Here is a 27,650-nt window from a genome sequence, read left to right as displayed (position 1 = left end):
AATTTCTCTCTCTCAAGATCTGCCCTTATCTAGAGAACTATCTTTTTTTTTAGACAGGGTCTTGCTCTGTTGTCCAGGCTGGAGTGTAGTGGCGTGATCATAGCTCCCCATAACCTTGAACTCCTGGACTCAAGTGATTCTCCTGCCCTCAGCCTCCCAAGTAGCTGGGATCCCAGGGCACACCACCAAGCCTGACTAACTTCTTCTTTTTTTTGTAGAGACAGGGTCTTGCTATGTTGCCCATGCTGGTCTCAAATTCCTGGGCTCAAGCAATCCTCCCACCTCAGTTTCCCAATGTGCTGGGATTATAGGCAAGAGCCACCATGCCCAGCTGAGTTATTATCTTTAATGCACAAATCCCTAGTAAATTAATAACAAAAAGATAAGCAGTCTGCATCAAACAAGAAAGGGATATAAACAAGCCATTCACTAAAGAAAGATGAGAGAACCAATAAATAAACCTCCAACTACAAGGTTCAATCTTACTTGCAAATCAATCAAAGGTTATCAAATTGCTCCATACATTTTCTTTAATGATATCCAACAAATATTGCTATGCCATAGAACATTAAAAAAATAAAAGTAATGATATTTAATACTGTGGAAGGTGTGGTGAAATGGGCATGTTCTTGCACTGCTGGTGAATGTAAAAAATGGTACAATAATTATGGAAACCAACTTGGCAATGCTTATCTAAACCTTCTACAGTTTGCCTTTTTCTTAAGCTAGAAATATTACTTTTAGTAATATGGCCTACAAAAATAGTTGTGATCATGTACAAAGATTTAACTGTGAGGGTATTGTTTTAATTACGATAGCTAAAAACTGACATGTATGACAGTAAGTTAGGAAAATTAAGATATAGCTACACAATGGGGATGCCATTCAGCTAATAAAGTGTCTTATCAAAATATTATGTAAGACAAGAAAGTATTTGTGACTAAGAAATTGAGTTTTACCCTTTGGGCTTTCATAACTTCCAGTACGCCAATCAAAAACCTCCACAACATATTTTTATGAATTAATGTCTGCCTTCAAAGATCACTAGAAGCTTCAGAAGCTAGGAATTTATGTCAGTCTTCACTCATGCCTGGGGCATGACATTTATTAACAATAATAGGATATGTGGCTGGGACATGATACATATTAAATAGGTAGACAAGAACATCTTTTTATTTATTTATTTTTTGTGAGATGGAGTCTCGCTCTGTTGCCCAGGCTGAAGTGCAGTGGTATGATCTCAACTCACTGCAATCTTGCTTTCCGGGTTCAAGCAATTGTCTTGCCTCAGTCTCCAAAGCAGTTGGCACTAAAGACGTATGCCACTACGCCTGGCTAATTTTTGTATTTTTAGTAGAGACAGGGTTTTGCCATGTTGGTTAGGCTGGTCTCAAACTCCTGACCTCAGGTGACCCACCCATCTTGGCCTCCCAAAGTCTGGGATGACAGACATGAGCCACCACACAAGACCAAGAAAATCATTTTAAAAATATATATTATCTTTGGCTAGGCTCACAGACAGAAATATGTATATAAAAAAAATACATCAAAATGACGATAAGTCACAGAATTACAAGTGATTTTAATTTTCTTCTACATGTAACTGAATTTTCTACAGTTGATATGCATTATTTTTACAATACAAAAAATTCCATTTTATATCATTTCTTTAATTCTGCTTCCTCAAAAAAAAACACTGCATGGAGGAGGAGAAATTGGTAGAGGGTTATACAGATGGTCCACAACTTACAATGTTTCAACATAACGATTTTTCAACTTTTGATGGTGCCCATGAAACCATTCTATTGCTCACTTTCAGTATAGCATCCCACAAATTAGATAAGATATTCAACACTTTACTGTAAAATAACTTTGTCTTAATTATTTTGCCCAATTGAAGGCTAAGGTAAACGTTCCGAGCACATGAGGTAGGCTAGGCTGGGTTACAGTATCGTAGGTTAAGTGTATAAATGCATTTTCACCATAACAATATTTTCAACACACAGTGGGTTTACTGACAAACTTACAGGGAAGTAACCCCATCATAAATTGAGGGGCACCTGTATATGATGGGCAGGGGCTGCTGCTGGGGACAAAGATGGGCTATGAATGAGCACCTTAGGACAGTTCTAAAAAAACAACCATGCCATGACAGCAGACCATCACAGCGTCACGCACAACAGAACTTTTCATAGACATAAGAGAGAATATACTTATTCAATAAACAGACATTAAATAATATGCAGGTAGGTATCTGAGACAATATGAACAACCATTTATATTTTTAAGAGAAGGATTTTTTAAATGGAGAAATTATCATGGTTCTTAAATTTTTCTTAAATTCTTCTTAAATTTAAGAACCATGATAAACCTCTTAATAAAAGAATAACCCTCCAATCAAACTTCAAAATTTCCTTAAGTTCCCCATTTTAATTTATCCCATATGTGAGATGAACATTTCTGTATGTTATTTGTACTGATATTATAAAGTTCATTATTCTTGTTAGTAAAGTTCAAAGTCATATCTGGCTTTATTACGCTGTTTTCTAATTCGAATGGTAGATGCCAAACACATTTTGGAACACTTTTAAACTTTTTGCTTGGTAAAATAATGCTGAGGAAAAAATGTTTTGCACAATTATTAATCTCTAATGTTAACCCCCAAAATTCTCACCCAATCAAAGAAACATCAGACAAACTCAAATTGAGGGATATTCTCAAAGTAATCTGCCCCTTCAAAAATTAAAAATTTGCTTGGAGTAATTTGTTCTTGAGAAAATATTAACAAATATAATAGGTTAAAGGAGATTAAAAAGCCATAAGAACTAAGTGCCATGCATGATCCTGAATTGGAAACAGGACCAAATTCTATTCTTACTTGTAATTCGTTCTCTCATTTATTTATGATATAAAGAACATTAACTGGGGCAACTGATAATACAATCAATTTAATCATTTTCATAACTATAATGCAGTTACATAAGAAAATGTCCTCCTTCTGGCCGGGCACGGTGGCTCACGCCTATAATCCCAGCACTTTCGGAGGCCGAGGCAGGCAGATTGCAAGGTCAGGAGATCAAGACCATCCTGGCCAACACGGTGAAACCCCATCTCTACTAAAAACACAAAAATTAGCCGGGCATGGTGGCAGGCACCTGTAATCCAAGCTACATGGGAGGCTGAGGTGGGAGAATTGCTTGAACCCAGGAGACGGAGGTTGTAGTAAGCTGAGATCGTACCACTATACTCCAGGTTGGGCAACAGAATAACACTCTCAAAAAAAAAAAAAAAAAAATTATATGGGGGAGGGAAAAGGGAAGAATAGGTAGAGGAAGGAAGAAAGGGAGGAGGGAGGAAAATTATGTAGCAAACGTGGTAAAATATTAACAACTGGGGAATGTGCATAAATAATTCTTAGTAGAGTTCTTTGTACTATTCTTGAAACTTTTCTAAAAGTCTTAACAGTTCAGAATAAAAATTACATACAGTAATTAAGTCACAATAGTTTTGCTATATCTAAAAACCATCTTTATTGTAACTTAAGATTTCAACAGCAAAAAGGTAATATAATAAATCACAAAGATATTATCAATTTTATCACTATGTTGCAAAAGGGCTACAGTTAAACAAAAACCAAGATGTATTCCTGAAACAAAAACACACCCAACATTAAAAAAATCATTATCTTATTATAATAATAGTAAGCCATCTCAAATGAATTCCGTAAAATCTGCTGCAGGTATTCACTATCCATAACCATTACCGTTTCTGTAAGACCACGAAAATATTACTGAATTCCAATTTTGGAATAAGGTTGTTTTAAAATAAGTCTGAATCAACATTTAAGGCACTAGAAGTACACACGTTATAAAATTTGGTTGTCACAATAGCAACACTTGCTGCTAAAAATCAAACTACTGAGGTCAACATACGATTACTGTATGTCAGCATAAATCTTCCACAAAAATCTAGAGTTGTGTACACTTTCATGTATATTCTCAAGAATATTAAAATTAATTTGCATTATAGGCCTAAAGAAGTATTTGACGATGATTTTATCTCCAAGAGTCTAAACACTTTTGGATTAAGAGGTAATGGCTCGCAGATTCACTCCTCTTTGAGGTTCCTCTCCACTTTGTCTGACTCAACTGTTTTCTCAACTTACAGTGGAGCAATATGGCAGCCTAGGCAGGGCGAGGTGGCTCATGTCTATAATCCCAGCACTTTGGGAGGCCAAGGTAGACAGATCACTTGAGTCAAAAGTTCAAGACCAGCCTGGCCAACATGGTGAAACCCTCTCTCTACATATATATATTTCTATCTCTACATATATATACATATATATCTCTACATATACTCATATATACTCATAGTATATATATACTCATATATACTCATAGTATATATATACTCATAGTGTATATATATACTCATATATACTCATAGTGTACATATATACTCATAACCCTATCTCTACATATATTTATTTATATATATATAAAAGCCAGGCATGGTCAGGGGCACCTGTATTGCCAGCTACTTGGGAGGCTGAGGCAGGAGAATTGCTTGAGCCTGGGCGGAAGGGCTGCAGTGAGCCAAGATCGAGCCACTGCACTCCAGCCCGGGCAACAGAGTCAGACTCAGTCACACACACACCACCACACATATACATACACACAATACGGCAGCCTACACTTGACCTATTAATAACTGTTAGTAAAATAAACCTAATAAGGCCCATGCTTAATTCCTAGCTCATTAAATTTCTAAGTTGAGACTATAACCTTTCTGAAGTTAGCCTATCAAGATGGCTTCTGACCTTCAAAAAAGTTCCTAAAGAATCCCCAACGTATCCCTGTGGTTTCTGTAGGGAAAGCCCACTAACATGTTCTAGAATGCATTTTGAATTCTTGAAAGTTAAGCATGTGGCTAGGTGCGGTGGCTCACGCCTATAGTCTCAGCACTTTGGAAGGCCATGGTGGGCGGATCACTGAAAGTCAGGAGTTTGAGACCAGCCTGACCAACAGAGTAAAACTCCGTTCTACTAAAAACACAAACAATTAGCCGGGCTTAGTGGCGCATGCCTGTAATCCCAACTATTCAAAAGGCTGAGGCAAAAGAATCGCATGAACCCAGGAGGCGGAGGCTCCAGTGAGCCAAGATCAGTGAATTTTATTAATAAAGCAAGACAAATGCATTCTACAAATACAAACAAACAAAGACAAAGATGACAAAGAACTACAAATGGGAGAGAACATTAGTTCCGGTTAGGGTAAGCCTCATGAGACGGGTAGAGGTCAGCAGGATTAGAAGCTGGCGTCCATATGGACAGGCAAAGAAGGTGAGAGCAGCCCAAGTCAGGAGAAAGTATTTGCAAAATTGGTCACTGGGCTGGGAAAGGACAGACGTGTCCATGCAGCAGTTAATGGAAATCAATGGTACTAAACACGTGTTCTAGGAAAGCCTATGTATCAATCCATGAGCAATATAAACAACAACAAAAAAATCAACAAGATCTCTTCCCACTATCTTGACTAATGAGATGGCATCTAACCCTAGATTTCTTTATTGCTTATTTATTTTAATAAAATTCAATCACAGTTTATCAACCTCCAACATGGAACTTATACTGTATTACCTGAAACTATATATGTAGCTTAGCTTTTTTATATTCCCCTTAACATACCAAGCCATATTAAGGAGATATAAAAACTGCCCTGCAGATTCTGGTGTCAGACAACCTGAGTATATTCTGGACTCTAAGATTTGGAGCGTCCTAAGGTTAATTCTTTGTTCTTCCCCTTTCAATAGGATAATATCACCAACTAAGTAAAGTTTGTCCAACCTGAGACCTGTGGGCCGCATGTAGTCCAGGCTGACTTTGAATGTGGCCCAACACAAATTCCTACCTAAACTTTCTTAACATATTATGAAATTTTTGCGATTTATTTATTTATTTATTTGTTGGCTTATCTGCTCTCATTAGTGTTAGTGTATTTTACGTGTGGCCCAAGACAATTCTTTCAATGTGGGCCAGGGAAGCCAAAATATTGGACATGCCTGAACCAAGTCATGAACATTTTAAAGATTAAATAAGATAATCCACATAAAGAGTTTCACACAATAACTGATGAATAAATGTCAGTCATAGATAGGACTGCAATGTTATAAGCAATGTTAAGCATTAGAGGTAAAAAAAACTGTCTTCTATTTTTTGTGAGCCTGCATAAATCACATATAGTTCCTGACAGAAGTAATGTATCTCCTTCAGGAAAAGAAAAAGAATCATACTGTACGCACAGGTACCATTCCTGTGGCTTAAAGTGGATACAAGATGGTTTGCTCCAAAATCAACCCTGAGAAAGCCCAAAATGAAAGTGGGCATTGGACTTGGATTTGTGGTGAGATCATTACTGCTCCTCTCCTCCCCATTTCTAGGCACTGACAAAATAGGCAAAGATTTCACAGACCTAGAACCTTAGAAAAGTCATTAAGAAACACTAATAAAAACAGCAAAAGCCTATCATGGAGTTTTCCTTGAGCAATACTATGTGACAAGAACTAGCAATATTCAAAAAGCCTAAAACAGATCCTTGGCCATCAAAAGGTAGAAAGGCAGAGACTGTGCCCCATTAATTTCTTAAATTATCATGTTAATATTAAGCCTTTTACAACTCAAAATGATACTGCATAACTGGAGCACAAAGAGAGGCACAGATGTGAGAGCACTCATAAAAAATTAATAAACAATATTTTAAACTAAACTATGCTTTTAACTTAGTTTGGGAAACTCATATTAGAAAAAAAGTCCAAGTATAACCAGTAGTCAGACACATGTAAAAGTATATATGACTTCCTTTCCTTTTTTTTTTTCTTGGAGACAGTGTCTCACTCTGTCACCCAGGCTGGAGTGCAGTGGCACAATCTCGGCTCACTGCATGCTCCGCCTCTTGGATTCACGCCACTCTCCTGCCTCAGCCTCCCAAGTAGCTGAGACTACAGGCGTCTGCCACCATGCCCAGCTAATTTTTGTACTTTTAGTAGACACGGGGTTTCACCTTGTTAGCCAGGATGGTCTCAATCTCCTGACATCGTGATCCACCCACCTCGGCCTCCCAAAGTGCTGGGATTACAGGTGTGAGCCACCGTGCCCAGCATGACTTCCTTTTTTAAGGTGACTCCCAGTTGCCACGTCATGCTACCGTAAACACACAGCTTGTGAACTGAAATGCACCTTGCATTTCTTAACAGAATACCACATCAAAAGATGCTTCTTTACCTCTGGTGACTGAGAAGTTCACAGCCAATCATCGGTTTCCTCAACAGGACTGACTACATGTTTTTTGTGGTTTATTTTTAACTTTTTGGTAGAGATGAGGTCTTGCTATGTTGCCCAGGCTGGTCTTAATCTCCTCGGCTCAGGTGATCCTCCCAAAGTGCTAGTATAACAGGTGTGAGCCACTGCACCTGGCACTGACTACATGTTTTGAAAGAACATCCCTATCTTTACTACTTAAAGCATCATTTTCCAACTCAGATTGTCTTAGACATTAATAGATTAGTCTGTGTGCAAAGTCATTGTGTTTTCCAAAATATTCTGATATTTATCCTAAACCATAAAGGAATAGCTCTTCCCCTGAGGATCACATTGTAAATACTTCCTCCTTTTGCATTTATCCTATAACTATTTCATGGTACAGATACCAAAGGGGTGTGTGTGTGTGTGTGTGTGTGTGTGTGTGTGTAAATGACTGCGGATCTATTTTGTTTTATAGATCTTTTCTATCTATTTTGACATATGGTGCCCATTTACTTTTGTAAGTAAATGGGCAATTGTTATAAACACTATGTAAATTATCCTTTTAAAGCTACTAATTTGAAGTACCTTCTTTAACATACATGCACATACCTATACACATATCTGTTTCTGTAACCCTTAATCTGTTTAAATGATCTATTTGTTTACCACTATAACAATGCCATGCTGTTTTAGGTATTGTAGCTTTACATTATACTCTGCCACAATTACTGCCTTTTCAAAGAGTAGTATAAATTGCTATTGTACCCCATTTATTATTTAGAATCAATTTGTCCAATTTCTCCTTGTCTAATCTACCAACAACACATAAATATCAGTCTGATTTTGATTAGATATAATTGCCCTATTTATATTGTAAACCAAAAATTAAAGCTAGGAATTGTCTACAACACACGCTTATTAATGCAGAATATTCTCAAGGTTGTTTACTGATTTTCCTCCAAGATGTAATTTGTCATCCATTTTCAGAATTGTGGAATATTTATAGGAGGATCACTTGAGCTCAGGAGGTCAAGGCTGCAGTGAGCTGTGAAACATGGTGAGATTCTAGACTCAAAAAAAAAAAAGAAGGAATATTTGAAAAATAACATTTTGTTTATTAGTTCAAAGTTTTCTGTTTATAAAACTGTACAGAAAATGAAAACTGTTTATTATGTTATTTCAATTCTTTATATTCTTACTTTTTTTAGTCGACAATGTAAAAATTTTTGGAAAGGGACATATCAACATTACCTACTATGGAAACGACTTTGCTAAAATTTCCATTTACAATAGTTTGAGAATGAATGTTTTTGTGCTATGTTGTTTGATGAAAAAAGGAAACAAGATCCTGACTGTTAGAATTTCTACCATGTCAATATAAAATGCCCTTTTTACTCCCATGTAGTGCATCATCACAGAGACTGATAGAGCAAACCTTCCTTTTACTGTGTTAGTTCTGCCTGCTGGAACTAAGCTTACTCTTTTATCCCCAGTCTGTCTCAGGACTTGTTTTCTTAACAGGATGCAACTATGTTTGCATTTTAATGTGAGCTGTGAGGCCTTAACTTTTGGTAAGAGAAATTATCTCTTTTATTTCTAACAACTATGCTTAGCCTAATACTGACACGTCACTTTAATTTTCCTGGGTATACTTTTTTTACTGTATTCTCTTAGCTCTCCCTTTTTTTCTATGACTGAATCAAGTTTTTTAACTTTTCTTTCCATTTTGTGGCCACTTATAATTGAGCATTTCATAAGTCATGAAATACTCTGCATATATGTAACACTACTAAGCTTTGGTCCTCATTATGCAAGTGAATAGGAAATCCCTCTCTTTTTTGTGTCTGTCTGATCAAAATTAATCACAAAATATACTCCATTTGGGGTGGTAACAATAAGTCACCTTAAAATAAGACCACTTTGGCATTTAATAAACCCATGTATTAAATATTATGAGCCAGGAAAAGGCAGGACAAGTAACTTCATATTAAATTAGTAAGAAGTTAGTTCCATGTATCTTTCCAACATCTCTGCATCCTTCAAAAGACAAAGCTCTTACCGTTTCTTTTGGAATCTGCATCTGGCTTGGCTCTGCATTCTAGAAGAATTGAAGAAAAACATAAATACAGACTGACCAAAGCCATCTTCAACACATAGGGACACAATGATTTATTTTAAAGAAAATTTTGTTGATTCTTAAAATCCACAAAATGTATCAAGGGTAATTATATGATGGCTGATGTAATGCTCTGTCTTCCAACCTTTTGCTGGTGTGTGTGTTTATGTGTATGTTTTAAGAAATTTTTCTAGATATACATCTTTACTTGCTCATTCACAGTACATCATGAATTTATTATTTGGAGGAAAAGAAGTCTCACCAAACTGCTTTCCTAATCATGGCACTGTTTCTAATTTTGCTTTTAAATTTTCCCAATCAACAAAGTTTTAAGGTATAGAATCATTTGATAGCTAGACTAGATAATAACAGTTTTAACTACAGTCTGAACTACCAGCTTTATACTTTAAAATGTTGCACAGGAAATAAATGTGATTTTTTTTTTCATATAATGTTGACTTGCCCTAATTACGTAGGAACTTACAAGGATGATTTATAAAAAAGGCACAGATTGATAAATGTATTTAGATTTAGACAGAGAATTTAAACACAGACCCCCCAAACAGAGGAAAATAGTTATGTCTACTAGATTCAAAGATTATTTTTAAATGCCCCCTCCCTTTAAGTTTTCAGGATTTTATTCTTTTAAATTTTGAAAAGCAGCTGCAACATGCATAATAGATTGACGGCCTACTGGCGTACTCCTTAATGAAAAGCTCACAAGCAATAAATTACATAACCAAGAAAAAAAACAGTAGGTAGCAGAAGGGAAAAACAGAAGCCTGGAAGATCAAAATTGGACAAGAAGAACCTGAATAACCTTAAGCTGGCTATATGCTGGCACTAACTCTGGAAAAGGCTGCTTAAGAGCAGTGTCTAAGCTTTGGCAACCTAATAATGCTAACTAGTGCACTCTGAGACACTGAGGAAGAATTAAAGCTTCAGCAAATCACATGGAAAGCTAGTTGTTTTTTTTTAAGTGCTCATTTACAATTTAATAGAGACATCTCCAGATTTAGGATCAGGTGGCATTTTAAGCTCAAAATTGGATAACAGTGGGGGGAAAACGAAAAACTGAATTTAAATTGAGAAATAATGCATTAAACATTTTTAAATATAAAGAAGTTTTCATAATTTATTCAAAATCTACTTAAAATAAAAGTGTTCACTTTTCAACCCTATCACAGTCTGAAATTTCCACAAAATCCACATTAAGTTTTAAGACAAGTGTGTAACCAGGGGATGAGATATTATGACTAAAATTTACTTTGATTTATAATATTTATAGAAATATATAGTTTATATAGAGAATAAAATATAGTTATTGTATTTATAAATAAAATATACATTTTATCATAACACATCCATACTTGAAGATAGAACTTAAGGGAATTTGGGCTATATGATAAATTTGGAAACCTCATTCCTAAAACCTTGTCACTCTAGATTATACAAATTAATTTTTGTTTAGAGCTAAGAGCTAGATGAAAAGGATGTATTCCAAAAGGATCCAAGTAGAATCTGTTTTGAAATATTTAAAATACCACTTGTACTTGAAATAAAACAACTTTCTTACCACATTAAAAGACAAAGGCAACTCCTCCAATTATGTCATTTTTATATATAAATGAAACCTAGCACTTTTGCAGAAAAACACTCAGAACATGTACATCTAAGACATTTATTTCATTCACACCAATACCACGTAAATCTTCAGATGTATTAATGTATGTATGGAAAGTGAAGGAGATAGGTTGCAAAAGTTGTAAATGCCTTTTCACTTCCTTCATTTATGTCATCCTAAATAACATGACCTATATTTGTATAATTAATAGCCATGAGGCTTATTGCCACTTAGGTCTTTTTATTTTTAATATTTTTTTAAAAGGTATTCCTTTTCACACAACAGGAAGCAAGCATCTATTTGGCTTACTGACATGTACTATGAAAATTTGAAATATGAAAATTTGTCATATGTAGTGTGGAAGATGGCAAGCTTTCAGCGACAGTCTGTGGAGTGACAGTTCTGAAATAATCAGCGTTTCTGTATTCAGTCAGTCCATCTGAGGGTGTACAGTGATGAACATTTGATGCCCTTGAAAATATCCCTACAGTCTGATGTTTAAATACCCCTCCATTTATTACTGAGGATATCCATTTCTGAAACTAAGGAAGTATTAGAGAAAAGAATGTCTGTATTCAGTGAGGGCTGAAAGATATGTAAGATCTAGAAACTCCTTGGAAAATGTCTCAATAAACATTTGCCATCAGGCAACTAACCCAGACCCCTAGCTGCTGCATATCAGAAATCTTTCATCTACTCTAAATTTACACACCAGTTCCCTTGGGTGGAAGGCGTCTTCCTGGCGAAAGACCAGAAGGCTCACAGTTCCTTCCATCTTGGTGCTTCTCAACAGGGAAACAACTTCCTCTTGGGATTTGCCTGCTAAATCTACTCCATTTACCTAAAACAAAACAAAACAAAAGTTTTCAGCTGTAATCCTGTGGAAACAACAGGAAAAAAACACACACACACACTGTAGGACTAGCCATATCTGCTATGGAACATAACTCATTTCACACACAATTCTGCCATGATCTGGGAACCACTAAGATTTTGTGACTAATAAAGAAACTAAGACCAGATATCTGGAAGTAAGAAAGGAAGTGGTCAATCTTTTAGTGTTTGTCATTAAACCCAAAGTGACAATCACCAGGGCACTGACAAGTAACAAGTAATAAATAATTCAAAAATGTCAAGTTAACACAAAACTTACTAGCTTAGAACTGAGATATTTTGATAGCCTTGTGCATCATAGATTTTCTTATACCAAAATAAAAAGGTGTTGCTCTTATAAAGATTAATAAAAACACACCAAAAATATTTTGGTACAGTATTTTCACTTTCAATGAAATTTTGCTGATAAATATAATAAAACGTTTACCTCTAAAAGGTAAACATTAAAGAAACACAGCTACAAAACAATATTTTTTAGTAGGGAAGTAATATTTCTCATGAAATTTTTTCAATGTTATGAGAGAACTCAAGCAGGAAAAAAATTTAAAACAACTTGTTCTTAGGGAATCTTTTATCTAATAGGAAGTATAACATCATTATCAGAAAGCACTATATATTCCACAGAAATGAGAGCATATGTTTCCTTTAAAAGGTGTTCTACATTTTTTTCTTTAGACAAAAATGACATTTTGTCCAAGGCAAATAAGTTTATAACTTAAATTGCAGTATTAAAATTTTCCTGTAGTTAAAATATATTTCAGAACATTTCCCCTTCTAAAAAAAATCAACCTCATATAGCTCAAGGTACTACTATTAAGGAATTGCAGACAGGAGGACAGAATTCAATTCCCAGCGGAGACTTACAAAATAAAACAAGCTACGACTGCACACATGGGCTAATGTACCACTCAATTTACACCCCCAGGACAAGCGGCCTTTTCAGGAAGCAGGACCCTATACATAATTTGTACTCAAACAAAAGAAAGTGAAAAAAAATCTAGATGATTAAGTCACTTGATACTTTTTTCTCTATATGATTCTAATTATCTGGACACTCTGAGAAAATGCACGTAAGTATCAATAGTGTATAGCTGCAACTGTAGATACTAAAAGGTTGGGCTTAAAACATGCAAAAATGAAGTTTCCATTTTAAGACAAAGATGACAGCTATGGAAATAAAGCCTAACTCTAAAGACGTACAGGTTGCAGGTCTTTCTCATTGTTTTAAAATAAAAAGGTTTTTCTGATATGTTGAAAGTAAAGCAATTATGTAATAAAAGAAAAAAGTGACTCAATAATAAAGCAATTATCTTTAGAAAGAAAGACTGAGAGAGCCAGAAAATACAGACATATTTTTTTGGACTTAGAAGACAGGAGGACTGAATTCAAGTCCCAGTGAAGACTCTTAAAAATAAAACAAGCTACGACTGCAGGCATGGGCTAATGTACCACTCAATTTATACCCCCAGGACAAGTGACTTTTTCAAGAAGCAGGACCCTAAACATAATTTGTACTCAAACATCTGTTACTTCATTTCTAACAGTGCCTATTTAACACACATTGTCACATGCACAGGACCAAAACAGTGGGAATAAAATGGAAAGGACCAGGCCCCAAATGTAGACATGGAAAAAAATATGGATGGTATCCCTCTCCTCCCCTACTTTACAAAAATTCTTTAGGAAAACTCAATCTGGAGAAATAGAAACCATATATGAAACTATAAGAAAAAAGGACAGTGTGGTAAAAGTTTACCTTAGCATTAATATTTGAATACTAGTTAATTAGGAAATTCAGTATCTGCTAATAAAAATACAGACTGTATTTTCTGGGAAAAAAACTAAGAAAAATGGTTAAAAATATATTTTTCAATTTTCGTTTTCTCTTTTATATGCAAATCATCAAACACAAATTATGTATGTTAATGTATTTCCAAGGCAGCTTCAAATACCAATGAACCCAAACTCATAAGACATAGAAAAAAATTTCAAAAATGATTTTTTTCTTTCCTGACATTTGACTCTTATGTCTCAATTTATTCTTCATGCTGCCATTTCAAGATTTTCTTGCTCCTCTTATCAAGACACACTGTTTTCATTTATTTCATCTGTCTCTGTTCCGAATACAAAGTGGATAACGTTTCCATATTGCCAGATATAAATATAAAGTCATCTAGAAATGTAACCTTATAGACATTTTATATGACAAAATGTTACTCATAAACCAAATGTCTGAGTAACTAAAAATTTATAACTAAACTAAATGGGGCTGGGCATGGTGGCCGATGCCTGTAATCCCAGCATTTTGGGAGGCCAAGGCAGGAGTTCAAGGCCAGCCTTGCCAATGTGGTGAGACCCTGTCTCTATGAAAAATACAAAAATTAGCCAGGCATGGCAGTGCACACCTGTAGTCCCAGCTACCAGGGAGGCTGAGGCAGGAGAATCACTTGAACCCAGAAGGCAGAGGCTGCAGTAAGCCGAGATGGTGCCACTGCACTCCAGCCTGGGTGACAGAGTTAGACTCCATCTCATTAAAAAAAAAAAAAAATTAAATGGAAAGTTAATTTCTCATCAGATAACATGGAAAAAAGACCTGGGCACAATGGCTCACACCTGTAATTCAAGCACACTGGGAGGTAGGAGGATCACTTGAGGCGAGCAATTCAAGCAATTCAAGACCAGCTGGGGCAACATAACAAGACTCTGTCTCTACAAAAAATTTTAACAATTAAAAAATATACATATATAAAAGATAACATGGAAAATTTAAACGTAAAACAGAAACACATTTTGTGACGCATACTTCCACTAAAATGTGTATCGTTTAATTTCATATTGTATGAAAATGTTTTTAAAAGTTGGCTCCTGGAAATGGAACATTTCCAGAATTAGGGAATATCCTGCTTAGGGATATCACTTACCTCTATAAGTCTGTCTCCTGCCTTAAGTCGGCCATCCTGAATGGCCGCCCCCCGGGGGAGGATGTTCTTCACATAGATTGGAGCTGAGCCACCTATTGTTACATCTCTGGAAGTGATGCTGAATCCCAAACCTTCTGTACCTAGGTACGTGAAGGGGAAGAAAAGTAAATAAAATGAGATATCTTGAATTTTACAAGTGTATTGCACTAGTATACTCAACCTCAACTTGACATTTTGTAACTTTCACAATGGTCCACATTTCTTTTAATACTTTAAAAGTTGTAATGAAATTGTTCAAAATAGACTAAATTGTGGAAGATTTAAATGGTTTGCATATCAGCAGTTATTAATCTAAGAAGAAACAGCAATCTTCTCAAAGACAAATACGACTGCTAAAATGTAATCAATGTAAATCTTTGAATAGGAAATTCACTACATGAAGAAAGAAAAAAACTTCTGTTAAGACCCACAGTACCTCAAAACTCAAATATTATTGTGCAATAATGACATCTAAATTTCAAGGGTAGGAGGTATGAGCAAGGGAGACGAAAATGTCCAGGAAGATGGAAAGGAATAGTGAAATGAGAGATCTCTCTACATAGAGGTAATGGAACCTCCCCAAATCATAATTATTCAAAGCAATTTACTAAGAGAATAAACCATGAACCATATTATCTTTGCCTAGTTCACTTCTAATTCACCTAAATCTTATCATGTATATTTCCTTCCCCATCCCCCACTCCCAAAAAAGGCAAATTACTCAGTGAAGACTCCATCTCAGATCATGGCTACCAAATCTGGGGATCATCATATATGTTTAAAGGTACTAAATGAATGATGCATTTATAAATTACTCTGATGATTCACAGAATTTAAATTCTCATTTCTTTGGCAGCTTTCTTGACAGGCAGTCTTATATGCTCAATACAACGCAGAAAAGCATTTATTTGTCACTTGAATCAACATGCAATAAGCCAACATGTGCCCAGGAAAAACTGGGAAGATAATGATACATTTCCAATGAATCACAAAATCTTTACAATCATGATTTCTACCTAAGCTTTTTTTAAAAAGTTACTTCTTAAGTTATTAATTTCCATTTCAGTTAAAATATTGTTAAGTCAAATGCTTGCTCATTATGGGAAGAATAAAGAGATCTGTAAAGGTGAAAAATCTAGAAAAGAGCATATTAATCTGATACCTCACTCAGTATAAAACTGTAATGAAAAGTATAAAATACAACTGAACAAAAAAATGGGTGAATACAAATGTAGATTAAAGAAACATTAAAGGAGAAATAAAGAAAACACTCCATAATTATTCCTGTAGCAAAACTTACCATAGTTATTCTCAACATCAAACAAAGCATTCATTTACTTCTAGTCTGAAGTCACTTTAGGGTGCCTGGGCTATTAATATTTCTAACGTCTTCCATGCTGAACACCTGAATGGCATATTGTCTATATGAAATGTTTGTAATTGCTCTGCGGAGATTTTTCCATATGTCTCTGCTTTCACGAAACTCTAATGACTTGCAATAACATTTATTAAGAAAGAATTCTTAATTACTCTCCTTTTTCAATACTAATTTCTCTGAACTATGAATGCTGACTGTTGTAGGAACCTCAATACTATTAAAATATCAGCAATAACCCCTAAATCTGTAAGCTAAAAGTCCAGGCAATGACCTTTCAAGGAAAGATAAGTAGATATCAATTTTCATTTAACAAAGCCAACAAAACGCTCTGCACTGACTGAAACAGATTACTGACCTTCTCCTCTGACTTTATTAAAAAGCTAATTTCTACAAAAGAGCAGGGTATTTGAGAATACCAAAATGGCAATAAATATTAAGAAATCATAATTATGGAAGCAAGTACACTGAGGCTATTCTGTTGTCATGTTATATAATACAGATCCAAAATTAGGCCAAAGAATCATTATACTGACATCTTTTTTTGTACTAAGAGTTGATCCCAGTTTTTGAAGAATTGCTGCCACTCAAAGCACATTAGCTCGCTTTGAACTGAATCTCAAGTTTAACACTGACACACCCTATGTTTTTAATGTACTTCACTAATAAATGTAGTAACTGGTAAGAACAAATCTGCTAGCTACAAGGAAAGCCTGTTCAATTCTCCTACAATCATTATTATTAAAATATATGCATTTAATCCTAATCAAAGATAATCTGCATTCTTCCCCACATTTATACTAAACACAATTTTTATATAAAATATTTGTAAGTACTGGCGGCATGCACAAGCAGCATGTGTTTTTTGTCATACACTCTCACAGTTGGTAAATTAAAATCAAGATAGATCTATGGGACTCTATATCATTAAGATTATTCAAGGTCTGAAAAACACTTAAAACCATTGTTTCTCCTTACAGTGATTAAGCACAATCTTTCTAAATTAGCTTGTGTAAATGCAATCATATTTTTCATTAAATGCTATTAAAATAAAATCTGTATTCAAAACAATGGTACTTTTAGTGGCAAATCACCTCATTTAAAAAGTTCACGTTATATCATGATTTGTCAAATATCCTAATTTTTGAAAAACTGTAATTAACTAAATGAATACTGCTGTATCAGTATAAAAAGGAAAAGATATTTATGAACCAATATCTTTATGACAGTGGTGAAGCAAAATACTATACCTTTTAGAGATCTCAAGCAGAATTTTATTTTTTATACAACTCTATTTGTGGTTCTTGATATGTTTTTGGTTAAAAACAAGGGCCTGTCATTTAAGTAGAGCAAAAGGAGGAAAGAGGATGTGATATTTCTCTCATTTAGGAAGTGACAGAGCCAAAGGGGTTTCTGTTGATATGCCTCTGTGTTTGCAAGGAGGCAAGCTGTCAACTTCTGATCATGTCAATCCAGTATTTAGAGCTTAAAAGCCAGTAACCAGAAAAAGAAACTTGAGGTTCACATAAAGTTCAATGAAAGAATATGATTTAGAAAGGAAACAGCAGTCTCAGTGTTTACAACCTTGTAAATGCTACCCCAAATGGAAAGAAGAATGGTCTGAATATCTGGATATGGAAAACATTCTAGTAAGAATCTGTGGCCAACAGCCACATGACCTGAGGAAATAATGAACCTCTCTTGGAATCATTTCCATCCAACTATAAGAGTTGATGGTTGAGCCTATAAAAATAAATATTCTTTATAATAATACCATTTTGAAAGACATGATTTAAAAATATATAAAAATGATCAGCTAAAATGGATCATGAACAGTAAAAGTGTATCTTGGTGCCTGGAGCAAACACTGGGTGAAAATCATAAAGTAAAGTCCAATAGTTTGCACTCAACTTTGAAGGAGGCAAACTGCAAGAACATGCTCTCTATACACAGAGATCCACTGTATACAAGAAGGGTACTAAAATACATAAACGGCTGAAAGATGCATGAAGAATCGGTAATCGCCATCATGACTTCCACATCACCATAAGAAAGAGAAGCAGGCCTGGACATGGTGGCTCACTCCATAATCCCAGCACTTTGGGAATCCGAGGTAGAAGGACTACTTGAGGCCAGGAGTTCCAGATCAACCTGGGCAACATGGCAAGACTCCCTCACTACAAAAAATTTTTAAATGAGATGGGCATGGCGGCACATGCCTCTTGTCCCAGTACTTGGAAGGCTGACGTGCGGTGCTGTGGGCTACAGTGAGCTATGATTGTGCCACTGCACTGTAGCCTGGGCAACAAAGCAAGGCCCTGTCTCAAAAAAAAAAAAAAAAAAAAAAAAAGAGAAAAGAAAAAGGAGAGAAAAGGAAAAGAAAAGAAAAAAAAAGAAAGGGAAATAATGCAATAATTCAAGAAAACAAAAGACAAGAGCCAATGGCCTGGCTTCTCAGCAACCTACTATCAACTCCTGGCAGCCTCAAACAAATCAGTTCCTCCCCACACCAAATACTGGGATTGATGTGCACTACCTCTCAAGTCCTCTTTGAGGGCTGGACTTAGACAGCAAATGGGGCAGTCAAAATGGTCAAATCCTTACTATTGTTCTGTGTTTGATATTAATGTCCTGAAGCCATTTTCATTCACAATCAAAAATTTTACTGCAGTAGTAGCTGCTATCTTCTTCTCATAGACATATTTTAAAGTCTTATTCTCTGCACTTTTACATTTTAATTTCTACAGAGCAAAATAAACCTGAGACATATAAGAAATACAATTTTAAACGTGTTAAAAGGTAAGTAGCTTTTAAAAATCTATCAGTTCTTTCACAAAATAATGAGATAAGACTTAGGGTGCTTTGGGTTAGTAGGTTGATTTTTAAAATAAATTCCATTTCAACCCTTGTGTGTTGCTACTAAGAAAAGAAATTCCACAAAACAAAAACAAGATAGGTTATACCTTTCTTAAGCTGGATATTAAGCCTCTTGCCTATTTTTTTGGTGTTATAACCACTGCTTACAGTAGCACTAAATACATTCTGAGGTGCCGAGGCTGGAGCGGATGGCGGTTTTCCCGAGGGGTGAGCGCTATGAGGTAGTCGTGAGTGAGAGTCTATCTGCTCAGGCGGGTGGTTCAGTCGGGGTGCTCTCTGCACCGTGTGAAGCCCTGCACTGTTCACACTCCTGTTGTCAATATACTGGCTGTCAGGGCTAAAACGGCTTGAATAGTAATTGTTCTTCTCACTTTGAGATAGTTGTTCATACTGTTCTTTATTTGCTGCAGGAACCACATGGAACCAAATGATGGGTGTACGCATGGCTTGGCGAAACATATGTTGTGCTCTGGGTTTGAGAAAGGATAGAAAATTAGCAAATTAAGACTGGCAGACTAGAAGATATTATGAGCTTAATTAAGTATACTAATTAAGCAATAAGAACTGACAGGCTGTTGAAATTGAAAAGCAAAATTCTAATAACCCATTTATCAATCAAGTTTGTAGCTCTGATCTACGAATAGCTGTTTCTCCAAATATAAATTTCTCATTCTCTCAATAAAAATAAAAAAATTATCTACAACTACAGAAAAAATTCTGTTCTCTCAATTGTAAATCATTAAACATGTTTTAAGTACAACAGAGGTATTATAATTTCAATAATAGAAACCAAATGGAACCTTCTCTTTACAACATTGTCTAATACAACTTGTAGACATTACAAAATATTTCCATTTAAGTTTTCAAAGAAAGAGCTTTATAATTATATATAGAATCTTGGATTGGCTTAGATGTGTATTTAAAATTTTTAAAACACACACACGCACACTTAGAAGGCTACCAACCACACTAAGTTGGTATATGCAAAAATATCAAGAACAGCAATCCAGGCTCAATAATTCAAAATGCTGACAGCTGTGGTCACAGTGCAACCATATGACCAGCCTGGGAAGCAGCTCTTTCTCATGCTGGTTCCCTGGTCAGGACCTCAAGTTCTTAAGAGTTCTGTTTGCTCCTGCCTTGTTTTGTAAGAACTGGCCAACTTTTATGTTTTTCATTGACTAAGGGCCTGAATCAAGATAAAGTATATCTGAATACAACCCAATATTGAGATGCAAACGAGCTTTATCTGCCTGTTTGTATCTAGAGAAATTGTGTGCAGCAAAGGTGGATGGGTGAATTAAAGTATGATAAAAATGGGCACACTGTCAATTTTCCAAAAGGGGAGGAACCAGCAAAACCGTAAAGCTGAAACGGGGGCTATGCTACTTAAGAAGAGCTATATCCATCAGAGGACATTCTGACATATAGTCTAATGGTATTAATTACTTTGAGTATGATTAAATTTTTAAAAGCTAATGGCAGAAAATATTCCTGTCTAGTATACAGACTGAGATCACAAATATGTTGTTTGAAGCATTTCAACTGACTGCACTCTGTCATGCCTAATGCAAGTAAGAAGAGAAATGCAGCGAGCACACACTTACTGTTCAAATCTTCTATTTCGAAGGTCGCCATCATTAATCCTGACAATGCAATCATTCTCATGAAAAAGATTTTCATGTTCAGCTTTACCACCTTTCTCCAATCGTTTTACTAATAACCCCAGGGTTCTGGAACATTAAGAATGCAAATGATTACACATGTAATATCTCCACCATGCACACTGCCCTACCACTTTAATGCTGGTATTATATTTACAAAGACTTCCTTACAAAGAAGCATGTCAAAATCACTATTCATACATTTTTAAACAACGGACAAAAATCACAACAGTTTAAATGATATGTAAAAATGCATCCCTTCCAAAAACGTGAAAAATCATTTTCTGGCTGGTCAGTATTATGTTTCGAGAACAAGCTATAACACTCTCTCTGTTTACAAATGCCCCAAACAGAGCCCGCCTAATGGTTGAGTGGGTATTGCAGTGTGGAGCATGGATAAGCATGTATTTTTGAATGACTTGGGCAATTTTCTGTTTTAAGCCAGCTGGTATGCTAGCTTAAAAAACGACTGCAACCCCCATCTTTCTGTGAAAGTAAAGGTAATGAGGAAAAGCTAACCTCATTGCACTGCAGGTTTGAGAATGATAATAGGAAAGATTTCAGAAATAAAAGAGTTTCCGTGCTTTGCATTTGAATTTGATAGTGCTTAGTATTGTGAATTTCAAAACCTGTTAGGTCTCCTAAAAGTAAGTCATTTATTGTCAATATTCCCATGTGGAAAAACAAATGACCAAACAGAAAAACAGCAGTGAGAGGTTCAAATAATGCCAATCGCCATTCATCTCTTTCATATATGTACTCACTCAGGTTGAAAAGAAAAGTGTGAATGACCTTTGAGAGACTCCCTACTTGCTCTAGAACACTAACTTCATAACTGACAGGACATTCTATACAGACTGGGACAAATAGGAAATACTTCTTTAAATCACAGTATAAGCAACAGGGGTCTTAACCTAGCTCGGATTGTTATTTTTATTTTTTTACTCTTACTTTTTTTTTAAATGGAGTTTCATTCTTGTCGTCCAGGCTGTAGTGCAATGGCATGGTCTTGGCTCACTGCAACCTCCACCTCCTGGGTTCAAGTGATTCTCCTGCCTCAGCCTCCCAAGTAGCTGGGATCATAGGCATAGGCATACGCCACCACGTCCAGCTAATTTTTTTGTATTTTTAGTAGAGCCGGGGTTTCACCATGTTGGCCAGGCTGGTCTCAAACTCCTGACCTCAGGTAATCCACCCACCTCAGCCTCCCAAAGTGCTGGGATTACAGGCATGAGGCACTGCATCCGGCCTGACTGCTGTTAATTACTTGGTGGCTGGCATAAATTTTGTATCATGATATTAAAATTTTTATATGAACTTATTTTTTGTACTTCCAAAATTTGTATTTTCCTTCATAATCCTAATAAAGAGACAAAAATGCCTAGACAGGCACTAAAATTGAGAATCCTGCATAAATTAAAATTGAAGACATCCTATTTTCAAATAACGTCTATATGATTTCCAAGAGAATTACAACTTGCAGTCATCTGTGTATGTTTTCCAGTAGAAATACACCAAAATAGATAGCTGCTGCTTCTATACTTTTCCAGTAATTGTTGTATCTGTTCCATGGGCATTTATCATATTCTTCTGTTATATACATACCTTATCTCTATTAGCGCATTGTAAGCTCCTAGCAGAGAACATAAGATTCAGCAGTTCAAGCACTGAACTAGTAGTAAGGTCTTGATAAATGACAACTGAACGAAGGCATGATTGAGTTTAGCTGAGGCAAACAAGTCTATTTCTAACAAGCTTTTGCAAAACAAAATACAAGTGAACAGAATTTAGATTCAGACAATTTCTTCATGAAAGTATCATTTCTACTAAAGATATGACAAAACTGAAATAAATGAAACACAGGCAAAAGTCCTATTTCACTTGTTATTTTGTAGTTTAACATTTTTACAAATATTTATAAGGTCATAATTTCATTCTAATTTTTATTAATAAATATGAGGTGGCATTATACTAGAGTCAAGCCTATCAGCTTGCAAGAACTGTAATTTTAACAGTTGAGAATCAGCACCTACTAGTGTAAGAGTCTCAAAATATTAGTGACTAGCAAAAACAATATTATGTAGGTAATATTTAGTTACTTTACTTTATATAGTTGCAGCTATATAAAGACATAAAAGTACCTCAACTCAAAGGTAAGAATAAAGTACACTGATTTACTTTCAGGAGCAACTTAACTCTCAGTTCACATTTGGGAGAAAGAGATTCCATAATATGCCAAACCAAAATTTAAGTTATTGTTTAAATGTGATCATGTCCATAATTTATCTCCCTAGGATTCCCTATTGTTTGTTTCTATCTGCAACTGAACAAAGTGTTCCATCACAGGAATCAAAGGCATTATAGGCCGGCGCAGTGGTTCACGCCTGTAATCCCAGCACTTTGAGAAGCCGAGGTGGGCAGATCACCTGAGGTCGGGAGTTTGAAATCAGCCTGATGAATATGGAGAAAGCCCGTCTCTACTAAAAGCACAAAATTAGCTTCGCGTGATGGTGGGCACCTGTAATCCCAGCTACTTGGGAGGCTGAGATAGGAGAATCGCTTGAACCCGGGAGGTGGAGGTTGCAGTGAGCCGAGATCGCGCCACTGCACTCCAGCCTGGCCAACAAGAGCGAAATTCCATCTCAAAAAAAAAAAAAAAGGAATTAATAACTATGATTCCGATGAATGAGGAAGATTAGTACAAATTAAATCACAGTTATCGATACCACCTAGAACAAGCAGAAGATAATCTGAGCACTTCACTTTCAAAGAACATCTTGAAGGGAACAATGTTGCAGTCACCCACCGGTAATCATAACAGAACCACATGTGAGGTGCCACAGCTGTAGTTAAAAGCCACCACTATAAACCAAACACATTCTTGGAATGTGTATGCTTTCAGTCATTGCAATAAAAATATGCCCTACCAAGACTCACTCCAGTTAATGAGTTTTTAATTGGTGAAATCCTAAGCGATTTCTCAATATGACTACATATTACTGTAATATGTGACTAATAATTAGTATGTTTTTATGTATTTTGAAATATTTTGTGTAATCTAAAATATTCCATAAAAAATTTTTAAGAAAAAATACATATAAACTGTCTTTAATGGAAATTAGCAGTTAATTAGCACTGATCATTTATTTAAATTTATAAAATTATCTTGGATACATGTATTTATGATAACTTAAGATAGTGTAACTTATAAATACTTTCACTTTAATTTTTTTGAGACAGGATCTTGGTCTGTCACCCAGGCTGGAGGTATACTGGGCTCAATCACAGCTCCCTGCAAGCTCAAACCCCTGGGCTCAAGCAGTCCTCCTGTGTCAGCCTCCTGAGTAGCTGGGATTAGAGGTGTATGCCATGACCCCTGGCTAGTTTGTTTGTTTGTTTGTCTTGTAGAATTGGGTTCTTACTATGTAAACCAGGCTGGTCTCGAACTCCTGGACTTGACCTCCCAAAAGTATTGGGATTACAGGCTTGAGCCACTGTGCCCAGCTGAAATCTGCTCTTTAATTCTACAAGTAACATCAATAATTTTTTTCAGATAAGTAGATGAACAGATTTATATTCATCTCATAATTTTTCTGTTTTAAACCTATGTGTTTTTTTCTGGTAATCATCTAGACTAATAATCCAAAGTAAAAAAGCATACCATGCTTCATTTCTTGAATGGTTGTCTTTCTAAATAAGTCAATGGCCAAATGCATCAGTAATCCTAACATACAGTACAAATTCTACAAATCATAAATACACCATGTAGTCAGAGAAAATATAATGGAAATTTATTAACTGAGGCTTTAGCAACCAACATTGTTATAAGTCATGAAAATCTCAGATTCCTTTTACTCAGTACTAGAGACCTGATGGGGGGCTGGGAGTTAGAGAGAGGAAGAAGATTGCAGAAGAGAAAGAACTTCACCCTGACAGACACAGCAAGAGATCAGGGAATCAAGGGAACAGACTGAATTAAGGTGAAGTTAGTAGCCTGCTGATTTCTAAGTACTTAACCACACTATTAGAATCATTCTCTCAAAAAGAACGGATTAATTTAAAAGGGAAGTGGTACAATCCGCAAAATTATCTCATTTACTCCACTAGGTGAAAATGATTACAAAGGAATGGGAATGAACTATCAAAAGAAAAAAAAAATCACAAGAAAATTGAACTGATAACAGCTACACTGAAAATGAAAAGAACCTCTGAAGGAAATCAAAAGTAGTAAGAAGAGACACTTTCCTGAAAAATGTGTGCTCGCAAGCAGATGTATTTCCATAGTCCCCATTTTCAACTTAAAGCTATATCAAACAATATAATTAAAAACAAATTTTAGGGATATATTTTGTAAACTCAACTAGAAATCAGAATTTGTTCTAAAGTAATAAAGAACCAACTGCCTACGGTATGGCTGCTTCAACAGTTTTATTAGAGAAAGGAATCAAAGCAAATGAAGTTCTAAACATTTTGGCATGTCAGTGTGCTGGCAGAGAGAACAGTGTTCCTTCTTGGCAGCTAATGCCAGAATTCCTTATTGGGGCAAACATGTTCCATCCTAAGAAACCACTTTGCAAAAAATAAAAAAGGTAGGTGTCAGGAAAGGAGGAATTGGAGTAAGCTCTGTTTGGGGAATTGTTCTGGGAGCAGAACAAACCCAGATTGGTTATGCTAGGAGAAAAGATGTAAGAGAAAAGACTTGGGCATTTATTAGTGGGATAGCGCAGATTTAAGAAGAAATGACTACAGGGTTTAGGGTTATGTGAAACAGAACCTCCTCTACCTTCCTTATGAATCTAAGGTAAACCCTACTTGGCTCTATGCTTTTAAAGCAAATGGACTTTTCCTGATGGATCTGAAACATCCCCAGATCTATTCCTCTTCTGGTTTCCTATATTTTCTTCAAAATTTGAAAAGAAGAAAACACTACATCCGCTGCATACAAATTTCACTTCTGAATAATTTTCCTAATACAAAAGTATGTTACACACATATTTCTTTCAAGACTTCGTTTTTGAACAATGTTTCTTTAAAAAAAAAAGACAAGCAAGGGTACAGTAGCACAAAGCGAGCCATTGAAATGCTGCATCTTTGTACATGATTTTGGAGCACAATTAGAAATTTAACTACTTAGATTATATTAAGGATTGCAGCACTACATTTTTACAAGGTTCATTAGCCTAATTATACACTTAATTAAAACAAACGCAGTCACACATGTTAACATTTTCAATTCTAACTATAAATTACAACCAATGATAAAACTGAAAATAAGTAACAAATGTTTTATTGACATCCAAATTGGCTGAGTAAGTCTGAGTTTTGCGTTGATAATGTAAACTACCACAACTGCCACCCAGCTGTATGGAAATGATTATAATTCATCTTAATAAAGGCTGACACAGTATAAACATCACAACGGTAGGGAAGGCAGAATATAAGTGGGCAGAGTAGGGTCTCATCAACAAGAACAGCTCAGCTCCCTGAATACAGCCCATGGGGGGCCAGCAACCACCTACATGAGCACAGAAAGTACTACCACTGAAAGCATGAAAGTCAAAAGGGGAAAGTTTAAAGGAACGCCAAGTTAAAACTTTAAATCTTAATTTTTTTTTAGAAAAACTTCAACGAACGAGATAAATCAGGCCAAAAAGGTAAATAAACAAAGAGAATTCCTTTAGATTAGAGCAGAAATCACAGATGTCATATTGCTATGTTTAAAGAACATGATTCATGTAAGTGTAAACTGCAACTTTTCTAAAACCAATGCATATGTTATAGTTCTTCATTATAACAAACGAGTCTGCAGCTGAGAATGCACAATTGAAAACTTTCAGACAAAAGACTATTGATTCAGCAAATAAAGTTAAATTGCGTTTTTTTCAAAAGTAATTAAATTAAAATTGACTCAAAGTTCAAGAGCATATTTATTCTCAGCTAGTCCCGTGAAGTTCAAATTGACTGTAATTCTTCATTAGCATATGTACCCAATTAACTAAACAAATGTGCATTGGGATTCTCAATTTTATGATATAATAGTAAATTTTCTCCCAGATTCATGCTATAAGAAGAAAATGATCACTTTCTCTGATTGGGTAGACTAATCACTACCTATCTAGACAACCAGAATACCAAACACCACTGGAGGGAATTTCAAGGCACATAACAAAAGATAAATTGAGTTTAAAATCTCTTCTAATGATTTGATCATTCTTATTAGCTGCCACTGCCAAGGACCTTGCTAAATGATTTACATTTATTTTCTTATGTAAACCATACAAAAGTCGTGATTCCTATCCTTCATAGGTAAGGAGTAGGGCTAAGTGAGGCTAACTTGCCCAAGGCCGCACTACGTAAAAAATACTGAGCGAGGTATCCTCATCCAGTCCTGACAATCCCCCTGCCAATAAAACGAGGACAACATAAGGTCAAGTCAGTCACTGACTGACACAGAGAGGTAATACAAAATTCCCGACTTCAAATCTCGGGGAAATTTTGTGTTTTCAATACATAATAGAGCAAAAAATGATAAAGTATATCTTAGATGAACAAAAGGGTATAACAATGTAATTATAATCCTGTAAATCTTAGTTGAGGGGACAGTGAAGCTCAGATTCTGCTGAATTAAATGGATGAGTACGATATACCTCAAGACCACCCAAAGATGTTTGCCTACTAGTCTTATAAACAGAGAAATATCAGTTTATATTTGAGGGAGAAATTACTCAAGACATGAATGCAGGATGTAAAAAACAAATTTTTATATTTCAGTGATTTCCTGGATATAGATTAATTACAAAATACAATCTGCATATAGATGATTTTAATCACCTTCTAATT

General features: G+C 35.5%; 1 protein-coding gene across 22 annotated transcripts in view; it reads right to left on the bottom strand.

Annotated features, from left to right (window-relative positions):
- PARD3 (par-3 family cell polarity regulator) overlaps positions 1–27,650 on the bottom strand; it is a 714,326-nt gene that overhangs the window by 254,417 nt on the left and 432,259 nt on the right. For 14 of the 22 annotated variants that reach the window (XM_037986591.2, XM_037986601.2, XM_037986605.2 and 11 more), the window contains 5 exons: positions 20,754–20,879; positions 19,233–19,615; positions 14,856–14,995; positions 11,753–11,881; positions 9,360–9,398 (listed from right to left, as the gene is read on the bottom strand). In XM_037986591.2, the coding sequence (XP_037842519.1) occupies positions 9,360–9,398; positions 11,753–11,881; positions 14,856–14,995; positions 19,233–19,615; positions 20,754–20,879 (817 nt within the window). The remainder of the gene's footprint in view (positions 1–9,359; positions 9,399–11,752; positions 11,882–14,855; positions 14,996–19,232; positions 19,616–20,753; positions 20,880–27,650) is intronic. The other 8 variants (XM_037986593.2, XM_008002765.3, XM_008002775.3 and 5 more) reach the window with 1 other exon arrangement.

The sequence above is a fragment of the Chlorocebus sabaeus genome, chromosome 9 (genome assembly GCF_047675955.1).
Source record: "Chlorocebus sabaeus isolate Y175 chromosome 9, mChlSab1.0.hap1, whole genome shotgun sequence".
NCBI lineage: Eukaryota > Metazoa > Chordata > Mammalia > Primates > Cercopithecidae > Chlorocebus > Chlorocebus sabaeus.
The sequence above is the reverse complement of the archived record's forward strand: the minus strand, read 5'-3'. Positions and strand labels throughout refer to the sequence as shown.